Source organism: Caretta caretta, chromosome 1, assembly GCF_965140235.1.
Source record: "Caretta caretta isolate rCarCar2 chromosome 1, rCarCar1.hap1, whole genome shotgun sequence".
NCBI classification, from domain to species: Eukaryota; Metazoa; Chordata; order Testudines; family Cheloniidae; genus Caretta; species Caretta caretta.
The window spans coordinates 236,090,534-236,111,740 of NC_134206.1; the positions used below are offsets into that span (position 1 = coordinate 236,090,534).

The 21,207-nt window shown below is 45.3% G+C and overlaps 1 protein-coding gene across 1 annotated transcript in view; it reads right to left on the minus strand.

Annotated features, from left to right (window-relative positions):
- BCAT1 (branched chain amino acid transaminase 1) overlaps positions 1–17,867 on the minus strand; it is a 113,912-nt gene extending 96,045 nt beyond the window's left edge. The window contains exon 1 of the mRNA XM_048827037.2: positions 17,623–17,867. Within this exon, the coding sequence (XP_048682994.1) occupies positions 17,623–17,631 (9 nt within the window). The 5' untranslated portion in view covers positions 17,632–17,867. The remainder of the gene's footprint in view (positions 1–17,622) is intronic.
- Positions 17,868–21,207: the final 3,340 nt, after the last annotated feature.

A 21,207-nucleotide genomic window follows, 5' to 3' on the forward strand; every position in this document is an offset into this window, starting at 1 on the left:
GGGGTGTGAGGGCTTTGGCTTGGGGTTCGGGCTCTGGGGTGGGGATGAGGGGTTTGGGGTGCAGTTGGGCTCCCTAGGGCTATGGATAGGAAAGAGGACTCTCCCCACAGCAGCACCTGGGATGGGTGGGGGGTGAGAGGCGCCTTTCCCTGCTGTGGCAGGTCCAGGCTGTCCTGGGTGGGGGCTGGAAGAGGGGCGCCTGTCCTCTGGCCACAGCAGGTCCAGGACTGGGCTGGGTTCATGGCGCCTGTCCTGCAGCTGCGGCAGGTCAGGGGCCAGGCTAGGTTCAGGCTAGGGGAGGGGTGCCTGTCCCCCAGCTGCAGTAGCTCCAGGTTGGGCTGGGTATGGGGTGCCTGTCCCCCAGCTGCGACTGGTTCAGTGCTGGGCTGGGTGGGGGCCGGGGCACTTCTCCCCCGGCCACAGCAGCTTCCACACTGGCCTGGGCTGGGGGAGAGGCACCATGGCAGGTCCAGAACTTGGGGAGAGGTATCTCTCCCCGCCACATCCCTGAGTGCCTGCGCGGTGCTTAATGGGCAGCTGCATGGCCATACGCCTGCGCAGCTTAGAGGGAATTTAGGTCCCAAGACTGATCCCTAAGAAAATCCACTAGTAACCTCCCTCCAGCCTGAGGGTTCATCTTTCAATATGACCCATTGTAGTCTCCCCTTTAACCAGTTCCTTATGCACCTTTCAATTCTCATATTAATCCCCATTTTCTCCAATTTACCTAATAATTTCCCATGTGGAATTGTATCAATGCCTTACTGAAATCCAGGCAGAACACATCTACTGCATTTCCCTTGTCTAAAAAAATCAGTTATCTTCTCAAAGAAGGAGATCAGGTTGGTCTGGCCCGATCTACCTTTCGTAAAACAGCGTTGTATTTTATCCCAGTTCCTGTTAACCTCTCTATGTCTTTAACTACTTTCTCTTTCAAAATTTGTTCCAAAACCTTGCATACAACATAGGTGAAACCAAAAGGCCTGTAGTTTTCTGGAACACTTTTTGTTCCCTTTCTTAAACAGGACCTATATTAGCAATTCTCCAGTCACAGGGTACAACCCCTGAGTTTACTGACTCATTAAACATCCTTGCAATTGGACTTGCAATTTCATGTGCCAGTTCCTTTAATATTCTTGGATGGAGATTAGCCGGGACCCCCAGTTTAGGTCCATTATGATGTCTGACTTTGACTTACATCTTGGATGTGATAATTTCTACCTCCATATCCTCATTGCCATTAGTCACCCTGCCACTACCCCTAAGCTCTTCATTAGTCTCATTAAAAACAGAGGCAAAGTATTTATTTAGGTGTTGGGCCATGCCTAGATTATCTTTAATCTCCACCCTATCCTCAGTGCTTACTGGTCCCACTTCTTTCCTTGTTTTCTTCTTATTTACATGGTTCTAGTACCTTTTGCTATTGGTTTTAATTCCCTTTGCAAGGTCCAACTGTGCTTGGCTTTTGGCAGTTCTCACTTTGTCTCTACACTTTCTGACCTCCAAGATGTAGCTTTCCTTGCTGATCCATCCCATCTTCCATTCCTTGTATACTTAATCACCTGTTTGAGATGTTTGCTCAGCCAGCTTGGTCTGCAACCCTTCCCTATGAATTTTTTTCTCCCTTGGTTGGGATGGAGGCTTCAGATAATTTCAGAAACTTTGACTTAAAGTAATTCCTCCACATTCAGATCCTTGAGTTCTTTAGTCCAGTCCCCTTCCCTAACTAATTCCCTTAATTTTTTTTAAGTTGGCCCTTTTGAAATCAAGGTCCCTAGCTGCAGACTTATTTTTGTTTATTCTTCTATTTAAACTGAATTAGCTCATTATCACTTAAACCCAGCTTGTCCTCTACAACCAGTTCTTCTACAAGGTCCTCACTACTCACCAATACCAAATCTAAAATGGCAATTTGGTGAAGAAATCTGTCAGCTATCACATTCAGGAAAATCAGGGCCGTACTATTATTAGCAACACTTTTCCTCCAAACTATATCTGAGAAATTAGTCTCCCATAATCATACAATTCCCAGTAGTATTTATTTCATTAAAAATACTTTCCAAAATGAGAACTGCTTAAAGAGAGCAAATATGAGGAAAAAATTACATTTAAGGACCTGATCTTTTATTTCTTGCAGAGTGGATACAATTGGATTATTTTATTTTAAATAAAAAATTGGATTTTTTAAATTTAAATTAAATACATGGTGGTTTTTATATAACCCTATTTAAAATTAAATTGGAAACTGAAACTTATGTTAAGGCCTAAACTTATTAAAATCATTTAAATGAAATACAGAAGATAATATGAAGTACATATTTGCTGCCAAGTTTTAAAGAAAGTCAAACCACTGAACTGGTAGAAGTCACTGGCTAGGCACCTGGAACCAGAGACTGCTGAAGTGCTGAGCCAGCTTTCGACAGCAGTAGTCTCTTCTGTAAGTGAAGAGACACTTTTCTTCTTTTCAGTTTATTCAACTAGTTCAGTTCAATGACCAGTTCATTCAAAGTTTAGAAACCAGTTGGGAGTTAGGAAAACTTGTTTTCCTCTTCCAATATAGGAAATAAAAATGAGGTGTGAGAGCATGAGATCTACTACTTCTAAAATCCAGAAGGAAGTGGTGACCAGAGGAAAAATCAGTCAAATTCATTCTCTACAGATAATACTTCCTTTGTTTAATAAATCTGTTCATTTTCAGTGCAAAACATATTGTGGTAAACTGACTTTTTTTTTCTTCCCCCTTTTGTATTCATTAGCACACTTAAGGTACTTTTATTTAACAAATAAAACTTTGAAAATGCTTGTTTTTGTGCATTTGTAATTGAATTCCAATTTCTATCCAAATGCAATGTGATACAAATCATGAGTAAAAAAATAACGATTATCTAGTAATTAAGAAGTGTTATTCGCTATCTTTTAACATAATAAAGAATGTAAAAATTAAGAATCTGAATAAATGTAAGTTAAGCTATATAATTGCACAAATGAATATGTATAGCTATTGTGTATCCTCCAGGTTAGCAAAACCAGCACCTAATTTAGTGTAAAGGCTATATTTAGTTGCCAGTCAACATGTTTTAATGGTTAGCAACCAATGAGAATCAACCTTTTTTGGGAAAATATCTGAAAAGTACAAATGCAAAACACAATTAAAATGAGTTAAATCAAAGTTTCCTGCTTGCTGATTTAAATCATGATTTAAAAAAACCCAGCAATTTAAATTGCTTTGATTTAAAACAATCCACCCTGATTTCTTGAACATCCAATTCCTACAAATTTCAGTGGGAGTTCTGGACATGGAAGGAACATACAATCAAACCCTAATGACCTGATTTACTGTTGCCCTGCACCTTGTGTAGCCAGTTATAACCATGCAAAGTGAATGCAATACTTCCAAATCAGAATAGTAACTTTTAGGCCCACTTTGGCCTGTGGTACAGGGCAATAGTGAATCAGACCCTACATGTGCACAAAAAACAAATGCTCTGGAATTCTTCTGGGAGACAAGGAGGACTCCTTTTTGTCCCGCAAGCCAAGCTTACACGCCCACTGGAGCTAGTCAAATAATAACTTGCTGGCTCTGCCAGACACCAACAACAATGCTAAGAATCAAAATGTTCTGTGACTGTGCATGTGACTGCAGGCTGGTAAGAGGCAGACATACACTGGTCTGAAGCTGGATTCAGCCTTAGCAACTTGTACAGACAACTTAATTTATTATTGAGCTGTAAATGCCACTGATGCATGGAGACACAAGGAGCCTGAGTTTCTGGATTGAGTAGATCTGCCAGTGCAGTTGCCTATACCCTAATTCCAAGAAGTTTATTACACTGTTAGGAAGAGATGGTCATAAAATGAAGCGGATAAGTTATACCAACAATACTCTGTCATAGGATCTGAATGGGTTAGTTACTGCAGCTGGACCCAGCCAACCATCAGAAGGATATTTACAGAGTTAGGCTGTTACATTTTGTGTGTGTTAAAGGCAGTGGTTATTTTCAAAGGTAGTGGGTTGGTATGGATGCTTGTCTGGATGCAGAATCCTTGACAGCTACATGTGGCTTTTGGATGAACATCTGGCCACCTGTCTGAAGAGTGAGTGTGAATGGCACCGCTAGAGCAAAAGATGGATCAAGAGACCCAGAGGTTGACCTGAGCTGTGAAAGGGTGGTTACAAAGCAGAACAAACCAAGACAGACAGCAGCTTCTGGCTAAGTGGTGGCTAGAATTGCGTGCTTTATCTTGACTCTGGAGGGCACAATGGTCTCTGTGATGCTTGTAGTTATTTTGCCACCTTTGTTCAAGGTGAAGAGGAACTGTGTCCATATTTTTATAGGCTTTTCAAAGGCACTTATCACTGTAGTAGCTAAAGGTCTCTGGTGTGATTACAGGTTTATCCTTACAACACCTGTGAGGTAGGGAAAATATTATTAGGCCCATTCACAGATGGGGAATGGAAGCTTAGAGTTGGTGGCGGGGGGGGGGGTTGCCTAAGAGTCTTCACACTAGAGACAGGAATAGACACCATACCCCCCGAGTTCTAACTGAACATCTTAATCACAAGACCATCTTCTCTCACACTAGAGCACATCTAGCCTTCTCTTCTGCGGCTGTGGAGGCTTCCCAGGCAGAAGAACTAGTGTGGTTTCACCGCAAATGGGAAGTTGAGGGCTGTGCAGTGGTCGTATCTCATCTGCACAAAGCCATGCTCTATGCATGTTCTCTTCCTGCACAACAGCGTACAGGTGCTTGCTGCTCAAAACTTGTCTACACTGCTGCCCCAGGATGTTTTAAAACTGGTGTAGTTGGTTTGAATTTAGAGAGAGAATTTCCTCAGTTTTGATGAAGCCTGAGTTTGATGAAACCTGATGCATCCTCTTGGTGCATCTCATGGTGTATACAAGGGTAGCTTTAAATTGTGTCCAGTTAGCTCCTACCTTGAAGGATAAGAGGAGTTGAAGCCCCTATTCTGAGGCAAAGGGTATTGAGGACAGAGACATACTACAGGGAAAACGCCAAGGACTCAAGCCATGCTTGTGGACAGTGCTTATGCTGTTTGTTTCCTTGTTTAAGTTAATAAAGGCAAGCTCCAGGAAGAGGGCAAGTTTGGACTGTATACAGTGTGTGTGTGTGTTACTTAGCACAGAGTAGGCTATTCACTTGCTTATGCCTTCTCATTGCACCCAAAAGAGACAAACAGCCCAGCAGACTCCCCTATTACTTACAGAAAGAGCCCCCCCCAGCATCAGAAACCTTCTTTCTTCTGTCTCCTGAATTCCCGTTTTGGTTACCAAGCACGGTTAAACATGTTGAAGCCAGTGTCAAAGTAAAGATTCTCTCCACAACTGTAACTCTAGACCCCGTGCACCTACAAATATGCAATTGGTTTATCTACCCACAGCAATCTAAGCCCTGGTCTACACTAGGACTTTAGGTTGAATTTAGCAGCATTAAATCAATGTAAACCTGCACCCGTCCACACGATGAAGCCCTTTATTTCGACTTAAAGGGCTCTTAAAATCGATTTCCTTACTCCACCCCTGACAAGTGGATTAGCGCTTAAATCGACGTTGCCGGCTCGAATTTGGGGTACTGTGGACACAATTTGACGGTATTGGCCTCTGGGAGCTATCCCAGAGTGCTCCATTATGACCGCTCTGGACAGCACTCTCAACTCAGATGCACTGGCCAGGTAGACAGGAAAAGAACCACGAACTTTTGAATCTCATTTCCTGTTTGGCCAGCGTCGCAAGCTGCAGGTGACCATGATGGAGTCCCAGAATCGCAAAAGAGCTCCAGCATGGACCGAACGGGAGGTACGGGATCTGATCGCTGTTTGGGGAGAGGAATCCATGCTATCAGAACTCCGTTCCAGTTTTCGAAATGCCAAAACCTTTGTCAAAATCTCCCAGGGCATGAAGGACAGAGGCCATAACAGTGCCGCGTGAAACTGAAGGAGCTGAGGCAAGCCTACCAGAAAACCAGAGAGGCGAATGGCCGCTCCAGGTCAGAGCCCCAAACATGCCGCTTCTATGATGAGCTGCATGCCATTTTAGGGGGTTCAGCCACCACTACCCCAGCCGTGTTGTTTGACTCCTTCAATGGAGATGGAGGCAATACGGAAGCAGGTTTTGGGGACGAAGAAGATGATGATGATGATGAGGTTGTAGATAGCTCACAGCAAGCAAGCGGAGAAACCGGTTTTCCCGACAGCCAGGAACTGTTTCTCACCCTGGACCTGGAGCCAGTACCCCCCGAACCCACCCAAGGCTGCCTCCTGGACCCAGCAGGCGGAGAAGGGACCTCCGGTGAGTGTACCTTTTAAATTACTATACATGGTTTAAAAGCAAGCATGTGAAAGGATTACTTTGCCCTGGCATTCGCGGCTCTCCTGGATGTACTCCCAAAGCCTTTGCAAAAGGTTTCTGGGGAGGGCAGCCTTATTGCGTCCTTCATGGTAGGACACTTTACCACTCCAGGCCAGTAACATGTACTCGGGAATCATTGTAGAACAAAGCATTGCAGTGTATGTTTGCTGGCATTCAAACAACATCCGTTCTTTATCCCTCTGTGTTATCCTCAGGAGAGTGAGATATAATTCATGGTCACCTGGTTGAAATAGAGTGCTTTTCTTCAGGGGACACTCAGAGGAGCCCATTCCTGCTGGGCTGTTTGTCTGTGGCTAAACAGAAATGTTCCCCGCTGTTAGCCACAGGGAGGGGGAAGGGTTGAGGGGGTAGCAACGCGGTGGGGGGAGGCAAAATGTGACCTTGTAACGAAAGCACATGTGCTATGTATGTAATGTTAACAACAAGGTTTACCCTGAAAGAGTGTAGCCACTGTTTTATAAAATGTGTCTTTTTAAATACCGCTGTCCCTTTTTTTTTCTCCACCAGCTGCATGTGTTTCAATGATCACAGGATCTTCTCCTTCCCAGAGGCTAGTGAAGCTTAGAAAGAAAAAAAAACGCACTCGTGATGAAATGTTCTCCGAGCTCATGCTGTCCTCCCACACTGACAGAGCACAGACGAATGCGTGGAGGCAAATAATGTCAGGGTGCAGGAAAGCACAAAATGACTGGGAGGAGAGGTGGCGGGCTGAAGAGAGTAAGTGGCGGGCTGAAGAGAGTAAGTGGCGGGCTGAAGACAGGGCTCAAGCTCAAATGTGGCGGCAGTGTGATGAGAGGAGGCAGGATTCAATGCTGAGGCTGCTGCAGGACCAATCCAGTGTATGGTTGAGCTGCAGCAAAGGCAGCTGGAGCACAGACTGCCACTGCAGCCCCTCTGTAACCAACCACCCTCCTCCCCAAGTTCCATAGCCTCCACACCCAGACGCCCAAGAACGCAGTGGGGGGGGGGCCACCGGCCAACCAGCCACTCTGCCACAGAGGACTGTGCAAAAAAAAGAAGGCTGTCATTCAATAAATTTTAAAGTTGTAAACTTTTAAAGTGCTGTGTGGCATTTTCCTTCCCTCCTCCACCACCCCTCCTGGGCTACCTTGGTAGTCATCCCCCTATTTGTGTGATGAATGAACAAAGAATGCATGAATGTGAAGCAACAATGACTTTATTGCCTCTGCAAGGGGTGATTGAAGGGAGGAGGGGCGGGTGGTTAGCTTACAGGGAAGTAGAGTGAACCAAGGGGCGGGGGGTTTCATCAAGGAGAAACAAACAGAACTTTCACACCGTAGCCTGGCCAGTCATGAAACTGGTTTTCAAAGCTTCTCTGATGCGTACCGCGCCCTCCTGTGCTCTTCTAACCGCCCTGGTGTCTGGCTGCGCGTAACCAGCAGCCAGGCGATTTGCCTCAACCTCCCACCCCGCCATAAACGTCTCCCCCTTACTATCACAGATATTTTGGAGCACGGAACAAGCAGTAATAACAGTGGGAATATTGGTTTCGCTGAGGTCTAAGCGAGTCAGTAAACTGCGCCAGCGCGCCTTTAAACATCCAAATGCACATTCTACCACCATTCTGCACTTGCTCAGCCTGTAGTTGAACAGCTCCTGACTACTGTCCAGGCTGCCTGTGTACGGCTTCATGAGCCATGGCATTAAGGGGTAGGCTGGGTCCCCAAGGATACATATAGGCATTTCAACATCCCCAACAGTTATTTTCTGATCTGGGAATAAAGTCCCTTCCTGCAGCTTTTGAAACGGACCAGAGTTCCTGAAGATGCGAGCGTCATGTACCTTTCCCGGCCATCCCACGTTGATGTTGGTGAAACGTCCCTTGTGATCCACCAGAGCTTGCAGCACTATCGAAAAGTACCCCTTGCGGTTTATGTACTCGCTGCCTTTGTGCTCCGGTGCCAAGATAGGGATATGGGTTCCGTCTATAGCCCCACCACAGTTAGGGAATCCCATTGCAGCAAAGCCATCCACTATGACCTGCACATTTCCCAGGGTCACTACCCTTGATATCAGCAGATCTTTGATTGCGTGGGCTACTTGCATCACAGCAGCCCCAACAGTAGATTTGCCCACTCCAAATTGATTCCCAACTGACCGGTAGCTGTCTGGCGTTGCAAGCTTCCACAGGGCTATCGCCACTCGCTTCTCAACTGTGAGGGCTGCTCTCATCTTGGTATTCATGCGCCTCAGGGCAGGGGAAAGCAAGTCACAAAGTTCCATGAAAGTGCCTTTACGCATGCGAAAGTTTCGCAGCCACTGGGAATCGTCCCAGACCTGCAACACTATGCGGTCCCACCAGTCTGTGCTTGTTTCCCGAGCCCAGAATCGGCATTCCACAGCATGAACCTGCCCCATTAGCACCATGATGCATGCATTGGAAGGGCCCATGCTTTCAAAGAAATCTGTGTCCATGTCCTGATCACTCATGTGACCGCGCTGATGTCGCCTCCTCGCCCGGTATCGCTTTTCCAGGTTCTGGTGCTGCATATACTGCTGGATAATGCATGTGGTGTTTAATGTGCTCCTAATTGCCAAAGTGAGCTGAGCGGCCTCCATGCTTGCCTTGGTATGGCGTCCGCACAGAAAAAAGGCACAGAACGATTGTCTGCCGTTGCTCTGACGGTGGGAGGGGCGACTGACGACACGGCTTACAGGGTTGGCTTCAGGGAGCTAAAATCAACAAAGGGGGTGTCTTTACATCAAGGAGTATTTCAGGCAGGACTTCACAGAGGGTTCCAATAAGAAATGGTGCACCTAAGTTATTGTTCTTATTGGAACAAGAAGGTTAGCCAGGCCTCTGATTGATACATGGCTAGATTTACCTCGCCGCACCTTCTCTGTGAGTGACTGCAGTGTGACCTAGAGGAATGAGTCCCCTAGACAGGGGAGGGGGGGAAGCAAATGAGTACAAAACAAATCTGGTCTATTTCTTGTTTTGATCCACTCCATCTATCTTTTACATCTTTGGCTGGCAGCAGACGGTGCAGAAGGACTGCATGCCATCCACATCTCATGGCTGCTCGGCAGAAGATGGTACAGCCATCCTCATCTCTTGCCTGCCCGGCAGAAGATGGTACAGTACGACTGCTAGCAATCCGTATCGCCTGCCTGCTCACCATAAGACGGTTCAATAGGACTGACTGCAGGACTAAAGAGAATGACCTGGTCAAGTCACTCCAAATTTAGTCCCTGCGCCCATGTCTGCCCAGGCGCTCCCAGCCGACGTGGCCAGGAGCACCTCGGATACGACGAGGACGACTACCAGTCGTATTGCACCGTCTGCTGCCAGAAGACAATGGGTTGCTGCTACTGTGCAGCAAAGCCGTACCGTGTCTGCCAGCACCCAGGAGACATAGGGTGACGGTTACCTGAGCAGGCTCCATGCTTGCCGTGGTATGGCGTCTGCACAGGTAACTCAGGAAAAAAGGCGCAAAATGATTGTCTGCCCTTGCTTTCACGGAGGAAGGGAGGGAACGGGGGCCTGACGATATGTACCCAGAACTACCCGCGACAATGTTTTAGCCCCATCAGGCATTGGGATCTCAACCCAGAATTCCAATGGGCAGCGGAGACTGCGGAAACTGTGGGATAGCTACCCACAGTGCAACGCTCCGGAAGTCGACTCTAGCCTCGGTACTGTGGAAGCACTCCGCCGAGTTAATGCACTTAATGCACTTAGAGCATTTTCTGTGGGGACACACACACTTGAATATATAAAACCGATTTCTAAAAAACCGACTTCTATAAATTCAACCTTATTCCGTAGTGTAGACATACCCATATTCATCATGATACATGTGGGATTTCCCATTCAAAGTACAAGGCATACCACAAATACCACACTAAGGATAAATGCTTTTTATATATATTTGTAGGAGTTACAAAGGAACAAGACTGGGAGCCAGGACTTAGGAGCTGATGACTTCTAGTCCTGGCTCTAAGATTGACTCCCTCTGTGATCTTGGACAAGCCATCTAGGGTAAAGTTTTCAAAAAACACCTAAGTGATTTAGGAACCAAACTCCCATTTTCAAAAGTGATTAGGCACTTGGGGCCACATTTACCAAGGTATTATAGAAAGAGATTCCCAGTAGAATTTACAAAAGTGCCTGCATATTTGGACACCTAAAGATCTTCATAAATCTGGCTGTTAAGAGCTTAAGGCTACGACTACACTACACATGTAACAGGGGTTCTCAGGACAAAATTTCTGGTGGCCTCAGGAGTGCAGCCACCAACTCTTGCTGGTGGCCACTCTCACACTTTTTCCTAAAAAACTTTATTTGGTTTTCCAAAGCTAATTAATATGCACATATACATGTCCAAATCATTGTAATTTATTTATTGCTAGCTAGTAAGTCTGTTGTGAAAAGTGATATTAACAAACATACAAATATCACTTTTTACAGCAGACTTACTCTGCCCTGGCAAGCCTGGGGATAAATTAAGCCCTGGATGGAGGGTCGGGGGAGGCAGTGAGGGCCAGGGGCGATGAGCGTGAAAGGGGCCGAAGGAGGCAGTGGAGTGCTGGAGCCTGAAGCCCCGTGGTCAGAACCCAAAGCCAGAGAGGACAGGGCCCAGTGACGGAGCGCGAAGTCCCATGGCCAGAGCCTGCTGTCCTGCCACCCCTGGGCTAAACCCCAAAGCCTGAGTCCCACCGCCCCTGGGAAGGTGGGGAACAAACCAGCTGCCAGCTCCTCTTGCATTGTGCCCCAGGTGTCTCCAGAGGTGGGCAGGGCTCAACCCCTGCTGGCGGCCCCAGCAACCAACACCAAGGCAGTGCATCCAACTGCACCAGGGAAGGGGAGGGGCCGCTACTTTGGTTCCTCCCTCTCCCCTCCCAGAAGTCACAGCCCAGGTGGCTGTGGGCGCAAGAAAAGCCCCTGGTGGCTGCATTTGGCCACAGTGGTAGCATTTGAAAAATGCTGTACTATGCTATACACTATGTCTAGACGCTTGCTACAGCAGCGGAAGAATTTCAGCAGCATCCCTTTGACTTTCAAGGAACTTTATCACTGTTACAAATGGGATTTAGGAGCCTACATCACTTAGGCCTGGCCTACACCTAAAACAGATCAACATAGCTACATCACTCAGGGATATGAAAAATTCACACTCCTAAGAGATGTAGTTAAGCTGACGTAAGGCCCAGTGTAGACACTGCTAAGTTGATGGAAGAATTCTTCTGCTGAAATTGCTACAGTCTCTTGAGGGGGTGGATTTCCTACTGAGACAGAAAAAAGAAAAATCCCTTCGGTCACTATAGGTAGTGTCTATACTACAGCACTCCAGTGGCATAGCTACAACTGTGCTGCTTCCGTGATGTAGTGTAGCCATAGCTTTAGGTGCCTTTGAAAATTTTCCCTATTCCTGGATCCTACACTCATTAAAGTCAATAACAAAACTCCCACTGACTGGACTGGTGCAGGATCCTCTCTGCCCATTTTCCTACTGGGAAAATGGGGATACTACCACCTACCTCACACAGACGGCAGGAGATAAATTAAAGAATTAGTTTACAAAGCACTTTACAAATGAAGAGTATTGCCATTTCTTATTTTGTGCCTTATAATTATAAAGTTTTCTTGACTGGCAAATCATTCAGAGAAGCAAAAGCACAGATTACTGGGGATGTCACTATTGATTTTACATGGAAGGTGCTCAGACACTATGGTGATGGGCAGCCGCAAAAGGGATGGGGAGGGAAATTAACTCACATAGCAGTGGAGCCGGTAAAACCACACTTTGAAAGCTTAAATCCGACTTGATTTCCTATTCTTCACACATCTAGAATGAGACAGAGCCATCTTTACCAAGGATCACACCTTGACAAGCCACACTATCTCTGTGCACAAGGAAACATGTGCTAAGGCCATGACCCTGCAGATGCTGCCATCACAGGAAGGAGATTTTCAAAGACACAAAGGTACCCAGCTCCTATAGACTTTAAAAGCACCCAGCCATCTTTTGTGCCTCTGAAAACTTCTCCCGGTCAATGGGATTAACCCACAGAAATAAGCAGCATGTCCAAGAACGAGTGTTTCCTAGCTCAGACGCTAACGTTGCTTACAGCACAGGCTTAAACCCTGAAGATTGAGGATCTGGAGCCCTTCCAATTTTTTTAATTTTATTTTTTTAGAATTTCCTATAACATCTCTGGACAATCTTGTTAGACACATCCCTCTTTGAACCTTGTTAAATTCTTCTGTATGCCTTGGTCAGGTCCCCTCTCTTTCCCCTCTTCTGTGAGGCAAACAATCACCATCCTTTCAATCTCTCTTCACATGAAAGTATTTGCATGCCTCTAATCACTCTCATTGCCAATCTCAGAATCCCCTTAATTTCTACTAGACCCTTTTTCAGATAGGGTGGCCATCACAGAACACACAGTATCCCCAGAGAAGCTGAACCACTGTTTTATATAATGGTATTATCACATTTTCAGTATTACCCTCAAGCCCATTCTTTAAATTGTTTGCTTTTTTTGATCCCATAGACCTTCATCTCCCCCATGACATTCTGGCCCTCACATCCTCTGTGAGTTTTTTGTTTCCCTCCTCCTTTTCCAAATACCTCGGAGAATTCTCCAGTGGGGTGGATGGGTGTGTGATGTTCCTTGGTGCCAGTGGTGGTCAGAATGGGATGAGGAGAAGATAGCCAGCTGGGAGAGAGTAGACTCTACGGCTGCCAGATCAGAGGAGGAGGCAGTAGCTCGGCTGCCCCATGCCAGGGGGAGGCAGGAAATGCAGCGTTTAAATCCCTTCTCATTGCTGCTTGTCTGGCAGAGGCTCTGGGAATGAGTGGAGAAGGCACTGTCCCCTGGCATAGCTTCGGAATACTGATGAGTCTCGCTATGGGATTTAAGGAGTTAATTATATGATTCAGCTCATAAAAAGCAATTGGGTGTCAACAAAATGACTAGAATTCTCTTTAGAATTCTCACGAAGACTTCATGTCTCAGAAGATGTCATATCTATTCAGTACCTTTAGGTAGCTTTCTCAAGAAACCACCTACCTACATTACAGGGTTGATTTAACTACTAACGTTTGCAAAGCTCTTCAAGTTCCTCAGGATGGAAGTATTACTTATGGCTTTGTACAGCAGTTCTCCAACTTGTGCAGTCCATCAGCACCTTCCACACAGAAGTCACTGTCTTGTGTGCTCATCTTAAGGACAACAATGAGCAAGACCATCAGCAGTTTGAACACAAGAGAACCTCTGCCCAAGCAAACACCAATCTGTATTATTGTGTGCAAGACACAGGCTCAGAAAAAGAAACCTTGGACCTCTAGCTCGTCATCTGGGAGTCTTGTTTTCAGGCTCCAGGATGAATAGCACACCATGTTCTATTGCACTCCGCTAGCTGATTGTGGAGCAGGGCTGCACTCTGGAAGGCTGCCCACCTTCCCAGCTGCAGAAGGAGTATAGTAATCATGGCTGCTACAAGGAACTTAAATGAAATAGTATTAAGAGCAACTCACCAAAATTAGATAATGTGAAACCATTAAGATTCTGGCTCGCAGAAAGGGTAAATGCACTGTTTGGGGAGGTAAGAGACACCCTGAAGACTGGGTTTTCTGGGTCTAAGCAGGAGAAAACAAAGGGACTGGTCCCGCACTGCTAAACTCTCATGGACTTAGTGACCTTGAGGAGGCATAGTAGAGTCTGCTGCTGATCCTGCAAGCTTCTCTATGTCTGTCCCGGCTCGTTGCCGCCTCCTCCTCTTTCCCTTCTGACCACTTCTGGCACCAAGAAGCATCAACAAAATCAATATTCTAGTCTTACAATCAGCATGATCATTGTTGTTAAATTCATGAAACATTCAGGTCGGTAAATTGTACTAGTATTAGCTATGCACATAGTTAAGTATTCATATATATAGTTCTTTTACTCCATTTTATATATATGTCCTAAAAATGTAACTTGGGCATGAATGGTGAACTTCAAAAGGGAAGGTAAGTAAATGAATAACTCTGGTCCGTAAAACAATAACAACCCATGTACCAAGATGGGCGTGTCATGGAAGACAGATGGGTTAAAGCTTTTGATTACTTTTAACAACAGTTGTAATTGGAACTTCATGTTATTTTATTTGGCTCTTATGGTTTGCACAAGAGAAGGAATCGCTGGACCTTTAGAAAAGCAAACAACTGGATTTTCATAGTCAGTAACATATGGTAATATTTGCTAGACTCCTAGTGGACCAGAGTTAATCTCACCTCTTGTATAATAAAGGTTTATGATGACAGGTGCTCTGTTTTATGAGGTAATAATCTGGTTCCTTAAAGTATAAACTATGAGGCAACGGAACCATTTCCAAGGCAAGTGGGGCCACGCATCCCTGTAGTTGTAAGGTAAAGTAATCAAGTTACCAGAATGGGTGACTGTATGACAAGTTATGGACATATACTCCCTCAACATGTGCTCAAGCTGTCATGGAAGTTTATGCTTTCAGTGCTGAGGCCAGGTGTTCAATCTCCACATTACAGACACCAAAGCTCTCAGTCACTAGCTACACTTTGTTACAGACTAGTACCCTGGACAGGACTTGAACTTCTCTGGGTCTCAAAGCCTTTGACTAGCTTTTCTAACAAGGTGGAAGACATAACTCATTTGGTATAGTGAATATGATCATATCATCCCTGCTGGTTGGGGCTAGCAAGAATAAAGTCCCCTGTTTTCTCACAGCAAAGAGACCTCATAATTTTTTTGCTAAAAATCCTGGTTTTGATGCCTACTAATGACAATGGTGTTTTTATTTATGTAGCCACAGTTATTTACAGATACTAACATTGTCATTTTATTTGTATGGGAGCAACTATGCTAATGCATATGCTGAATCTTTAGCCCGCCTAGCGTGGATGCATTATTTCAAAAGGCCTGAATAGGGGGTCTAGCTTGAGTGCTCATGTCATTAATAAAATGTGATGTGTCTCCTCTCCTGACAATCCTGACCCCTGAATATTTACTGATCACTGTATTTCTAAGGAGAAATTCATCCTTGGTGCAACTCCAGGGGAATAATTCCATGGAGTTATACCAGGGATGAATATGGCCCATGGCTGGTTTTGAAAAATGTAAGCTGTGTGCAAGCTAACCTCTTTTTTGTTCCTTCTGTTTCTCCTATGACTCTATAACACTGATCTGGGCAGTCGGCCTCAGTGCCAGGGAAATCAGACCGCCCACATCCTCACAAGATGATGTAAGCGCTAGGCCTGTCAGCTGAAATCAGTTGCCACAGGGGGACAAGGCAGAACTAGAGAAACCAGAGGTAAATTCAGTTCTGACACATAATATTTCTGTAAAGAGGGCTCAGAGACAGGAAGGGAATTAGAAGAGGACTGAGGGAGAATGTGTCTTTATTGGAGTAGCAGGGATTTAAAGCAGGAAATAGTGAAGAGGGGAAACTTCAAGGGACAGGGAAGTGTAATGACCTCATTACTGATAGATACCTTCATAGTTTTATTTTTACTACAGTTATGCCTAGAGGCCCAAACTGTGATTGGGATCCCATTGTGATGAGCACTATGACTGTACAAACACACAGTGACAGTCCCTGTCCTCAAGAGTTTACAGTCTAAACAGATAAAACAAATGAAGGGCAAAAGGGAAAACAAAGGCACAGAGAAGTGAAGTGACTTCTCCAAAGTTACACAGTAGGCCAGTGGCAGAATGTACAACCCAGATCTCCTGTCTCCTAGATCAGAGTACCATTATATCATTCCCGTTTGTTCTGTCCAGCAGAGTGATCCTTTTGCTTAGAAATAGTGTAATTTCATTGTCAAGCTCACTGTTGTCATGATCAGTGCTATGGATCAAATTTTACTTCCTTCTTTTTTGTTTGTGCATGGTTAGTATTGCTGTAAGGTGATGGATAACAGTCCTGCAGATTGAAGTCCACTGCTCTGGTCAGTCATGCAGCTGGTACAGCCAGAATAGTGGCAATGCAAGATTGTAACCTGCTCCCCAGTGTGCCTACATCCCTAGCCCACAGCATGCGGAACCGGAGAAGCCACTAAGTGGGCTACTAGGAGCATTTTCAGAACTTCTCCCATCACTGGTCTAGCCCTGTCTCAGCTGCATTGATGCTAGCAGTTGTGGGAATGCTCATATAGATGGAGCACAGGTGTGGTGGGGTGGTGATAAAACACTGATTTACTAGTGTTCCCATTATTGACAGCATCTGTGCAGCTGCACCATTGCTAAGGCAACAGCGAGGGAATTTCAGAAAATGTTCAATGTAGACAAGATCCAAGGGTGAGAAAAGGGCAACACAACAATCGGCAGGGGAGAGCAGCATGAGTGCAGCCCACTGATGTTTCCCCTTCCACCCCTGGGTGGAATAAGCTCTCATCTCATCTAGCAGAATCATTTAAGTGGAGCAACTATGCACAAGCCCAAGTGCAAATTCAGGACAAACAATATGTCAGTTCAAAGCCAGCTTTGTACAGAACCTTCTTCAAGACCCCAGACCTTCGCATGGTGCAGCTGTTTCGTGCAGTGTAAAGTTACCAGCTGAGAAGAAAAAGCAGCAACAGCACGAAGCCCTTTTGGAAGAACAAGACGTCTCTCCCCACATCTCAGGGGGCAGCATAAAAAAAGACTGTATAACTTAAAGGATGTAGAGACCCAACTGCGACTATAAAAGGCTGGTTTCCAAAAGCCCAACATCTCACATTAACTTTAACACGTGAAAAGGTTACATTTTCCATTTACACCAAACCACGCTACACTCTGCTGCCTGTTACCCTGATTCAGGTCTAGCATGACTGCACAGCTAAGAGCTATAATAAACTCCCGGGCACTTCAAATCCATGTTGCCTGTCAGCAGACTATACCCTTCGCTGATTTTTTTTTCCCTTCTGTTTTTTTAACCCTTTAAGAGACCCATTGTTAGAAATAAAGCCGCGCCGGTAACAAACAATTCTCCCATGCAAGATTAGATGGAAAGGCTTTCTCTCTCTTTCTCTCTCTCCTCCCTCCCCCCCCCATATGCCATTCAACAATTTAAAAAGGAGACGAGAGAGTCACGCACATCCTGCCTCTGAATCAGAAACAATCAACTCGCGAGGACAGAGCCTCCCTTGCGAAGCACCAAAGCCAAATCCGAGCAACAACAAACTAGAGAAATGCTGTTTTCTTGCCACTGTGCATCCCTCGGTGGACGGGCACCCAGAGAGAAATTCTGCAGCACACTGACTCCAATTACCTTCATCATGCTGGGGCAAGAGCATTAATTGCCAGATGAAGGCAGGAAGAGCTTTCTCCACGGCCCCGCTCCCTTCGGTCACCGATGAGGATGAAGCGCCTACAGGCTGTCAGTCTCTCCCTCATGCAGCGCCTGCCTGCTTTGGGACACGTTGCAGCGGAGGCTGGAAGGAACTGATACTCTCCCGGCCGCGGCTGCTCGCGGCTGCTGCTGCTTGCGGGTTCCGATTGCATCAGCGCCCGGCCCCGCCGCGTTCCCCCGGTCGCCGCTAGGGGGAGCAGTCGCCAGAGCCGCGGGACATCCCCTCCCCAAAGAAGCAGCGTCCCCATAACGCCAAGGTATTTCACCCTCCTCCCCCAGCCGCCACTGGTGCCCAATTTCCCAGCCCAGTGGGCGCTGGGAGAGGTCAGGGCCTGGGTGTCATCATCTGCCTGTCCTCACGGGCTACCCAGACAAGGTAGCTACCAGGGCCCAGTTTGGGTCCATCGCTGGTCTCCAGAATGTCCCAGACGTGTCAGTCTACCGCCTGCCAAACGGAGAGGATTCATACCACCAGGAATTCTTTGCACTGAAAATATTTCACCCTGGCCTAGGGGCCTTACTCTTTTTCCTGCCCCTCCTTCATAAACAAGGCTAAATGCTGCTTTGCTCTCTGAGTCATTTCCTCATACCTGCTTTCAAACTGTCTGGACACTCAACACCTCTCAGTTTACCCACCCCTTTCCCCCAGTCAGCACTGCATCCTTCAGTTCTCATTGCAGGTGGATTTTATGCACACTTAACATTTTTTTGCAAAATTTGCACCACTGCAGGTGCAGCTCTTCCAGTGGTAGCAATGGGAGCTTTAATGTGGACAGGACCCAATCTCTGAGCAGAGATAGATGGCACAGGGCATAAACATCAGAGTCCCAACTATATGCACAATCCCACCATTGCTACTGCCAGTTGAGCTGCACCAATAGGAAGTACTGTACAATGGTGAGAATTCTGAAGAAAATATCCTACTGTAGACCCAGCCTAATCTCCCCAAATAAGGGTGCCTATTCCCATCTTCACTGATTTTATCTTTTTTCCTTTGTTATCATTTTCATAACTGGTTTACCTCTTCCTGCCTGCTGGTGAGCAGCTGCGTCCAGCTCCAGAAAAGACTTTTCTTTACTGATTTTACTGCCAAGTGAATACTTCAGTAAACTGTTTTGCTCTGCATTTGTATGAATGATTCTCCCTTGAATATATATATATATGTGTGTGTGTGTGTGTGTAGTTTCAAAAATAACTGGCAGAGCATTGTCATGGGAAAACTCAAATGATAAATAGTAAAAGAACGATGATTTTATAGGTGAGAGTGGAATTACAGGAAAAAAGTTGGCATGCTAATTTTACAAATCCAACAAACAGCTAGTGTCCCGCTAGTGAGGGTTGCAAAGCCTTGTGCTCCAGGAGCTTCCCACCATGCTAGCTGAAAGTAATATGCCTACAGAGTAGGAGCTACTAGTACAAGGACACAGCTGAGAAAAAGCCAGATTCCTACTGCTGCTGCAACAGCTGCTCATCATGACTCCACTGAATGATTGCAAGCAACAGCAATGCCAGAGATTTGCTTTCTTTATTTAATTTACCATTTTAATGACCTTTTAAACTGTAAAAATAACCAGTGTTTACTGTTGTTGGTTTATGTGTGTGCACGCACACATGCTGAAGAGTTTAGGCTTTTGATATTTTCAATTATCTGACATTCTTAAGAGGCCATATACACCTCTATTTATGGGCTCTATTCAGCAGCAGGGGAAAAGTTCCCTTATATGGCACAAAGGTCTGCAAAATATCTTGAACATCTGGGCAGGGTTAATTCCTACATTGATGATAAATGAATTTTACATGAATTTGTAACTCTGCTGTAAGAATATACTTATGGGCTTGAACCATGACAATCAAAGGTCTTGTCTACACTGGATTTTTTCCCTTAAAGCTTCCCATCGTTGCAGCACTATCAGTGATGGAAACTGTAGTGCAGACAAGGTGCCCCAGTAGCTGCCAGCATTTGTACTACAGTGTCACCTAGATCTGTTCTGAGGAGGGTTAGAAAACATTGTGGGTTAGAAAACCAGCACCTTGTTTAGCCTCCCACTCCCCTGTTGCTACCACTAGAGCTGCATGATGGGAAATTTTAGGGAAAAAAATCTAGTGTAGACAAGGCCAAAGGTTTCAAGTGAGAATATTTTTGCAATTTTTTAAAATAGGCTATTTTTATGTTCTGAGAGTTAAAAAGTTGGTTTGGGAAATTTCTTGCCATTAATTGAATTTTTAAAACAATGATCTTCTAAAACAGAGAGCGAAGGATGTTTCAGATCTGTAAAATCTGTTAATAATGTACACAGGCCTCTTACATTTTTTAAAATAATACAAACTGCACAGATAGCATTGCCAGACCCTGGGAATGGGTGACAGGGGATGGATCACTTGATGATTACCAGTTCTGTTCATTCCCTCCGGGGCACCTGGCATTCGCCACTGTCAGAAGACAGGATACTGGGCTAGATGGACCTTTAGTCTGAGCCAGTATGGCCGTTCTTATGTTCTTGTAATAATGTTTACAAACCGGAGACAATATTGACACTTCAGAATCCACATGCAAATTCAGCCTTCTTCCTTCTCTAAGAGGCTGCCAGCAGCAATGCAGACTCTATTTGTATTGAACATATATTGTACAATATAATGAAGCGCTTATAGCCCATACTGTGTGTTCTATGGACAAAAATATAGTACTATTTATTGTTTGTATTGCAATAGCACTTAGGGGCCTCCATCATAGATCAGGAATGCATTGTGCTAGGTATGTGTATGTATGTAACAAATCTGTAACAAAAAAACCCAGTCCCCTGTCCTGAACAATGGTGTGTTTTATTGTAACTCCTTAAACCAGAGATTTTCAAAAGCAGCTATAGGTTTTAGGAGCACCAGTCCCACTGAAAGCCAATGGCACTTTTGAAAGTCTTCCCTTAAAATCATATTAAAATAATAAAACATTCACTTACAATGGCTCCCTCGTTCGTTCTTTCTTTCTTTCTTTCTTTCTTTCTCTTCAGTCTCTCCACTTTCTTTCCTTCATTCCACTTTATCCCCCCGGTCCCCAGTTCCAGAACTGATTTCCCTCCTGCAGCAGCCTGCCTCTCACCATCCGTCTCAGACCGCCCTCCCACGCCCCAACAGTGCTCTCTCTTGCTTACTATCCCTCCCGTTTTTTCTCCATCTCCATTGGCTATCAAGGAAAAACTAACTGGCATTTATTGAATCCAGCATGTATATTCATCACTACTGGAATGTAATACTTCTGCCAAGTTTTCTTTTAAACCATTCATTCCTCACACCTCTTTTGAATTGATTATTAGGGGGGTTTTCTCCCTACTTTCTTTCCCTCTTCAGTTCCCTCTGATTTTGGCCCCTGCAGTATTTTCTTCCTCTTCCTTCTATGTTGCTCTTTCCGTCCTCCTCCTCCTCCGCCCTCCTGGCCTTTCTCCTGCTAAGCCTCTCAAATGTACTAATAATAAAGCTCCCTCATGACTTGATTTTTCAAGATGCTGAGCA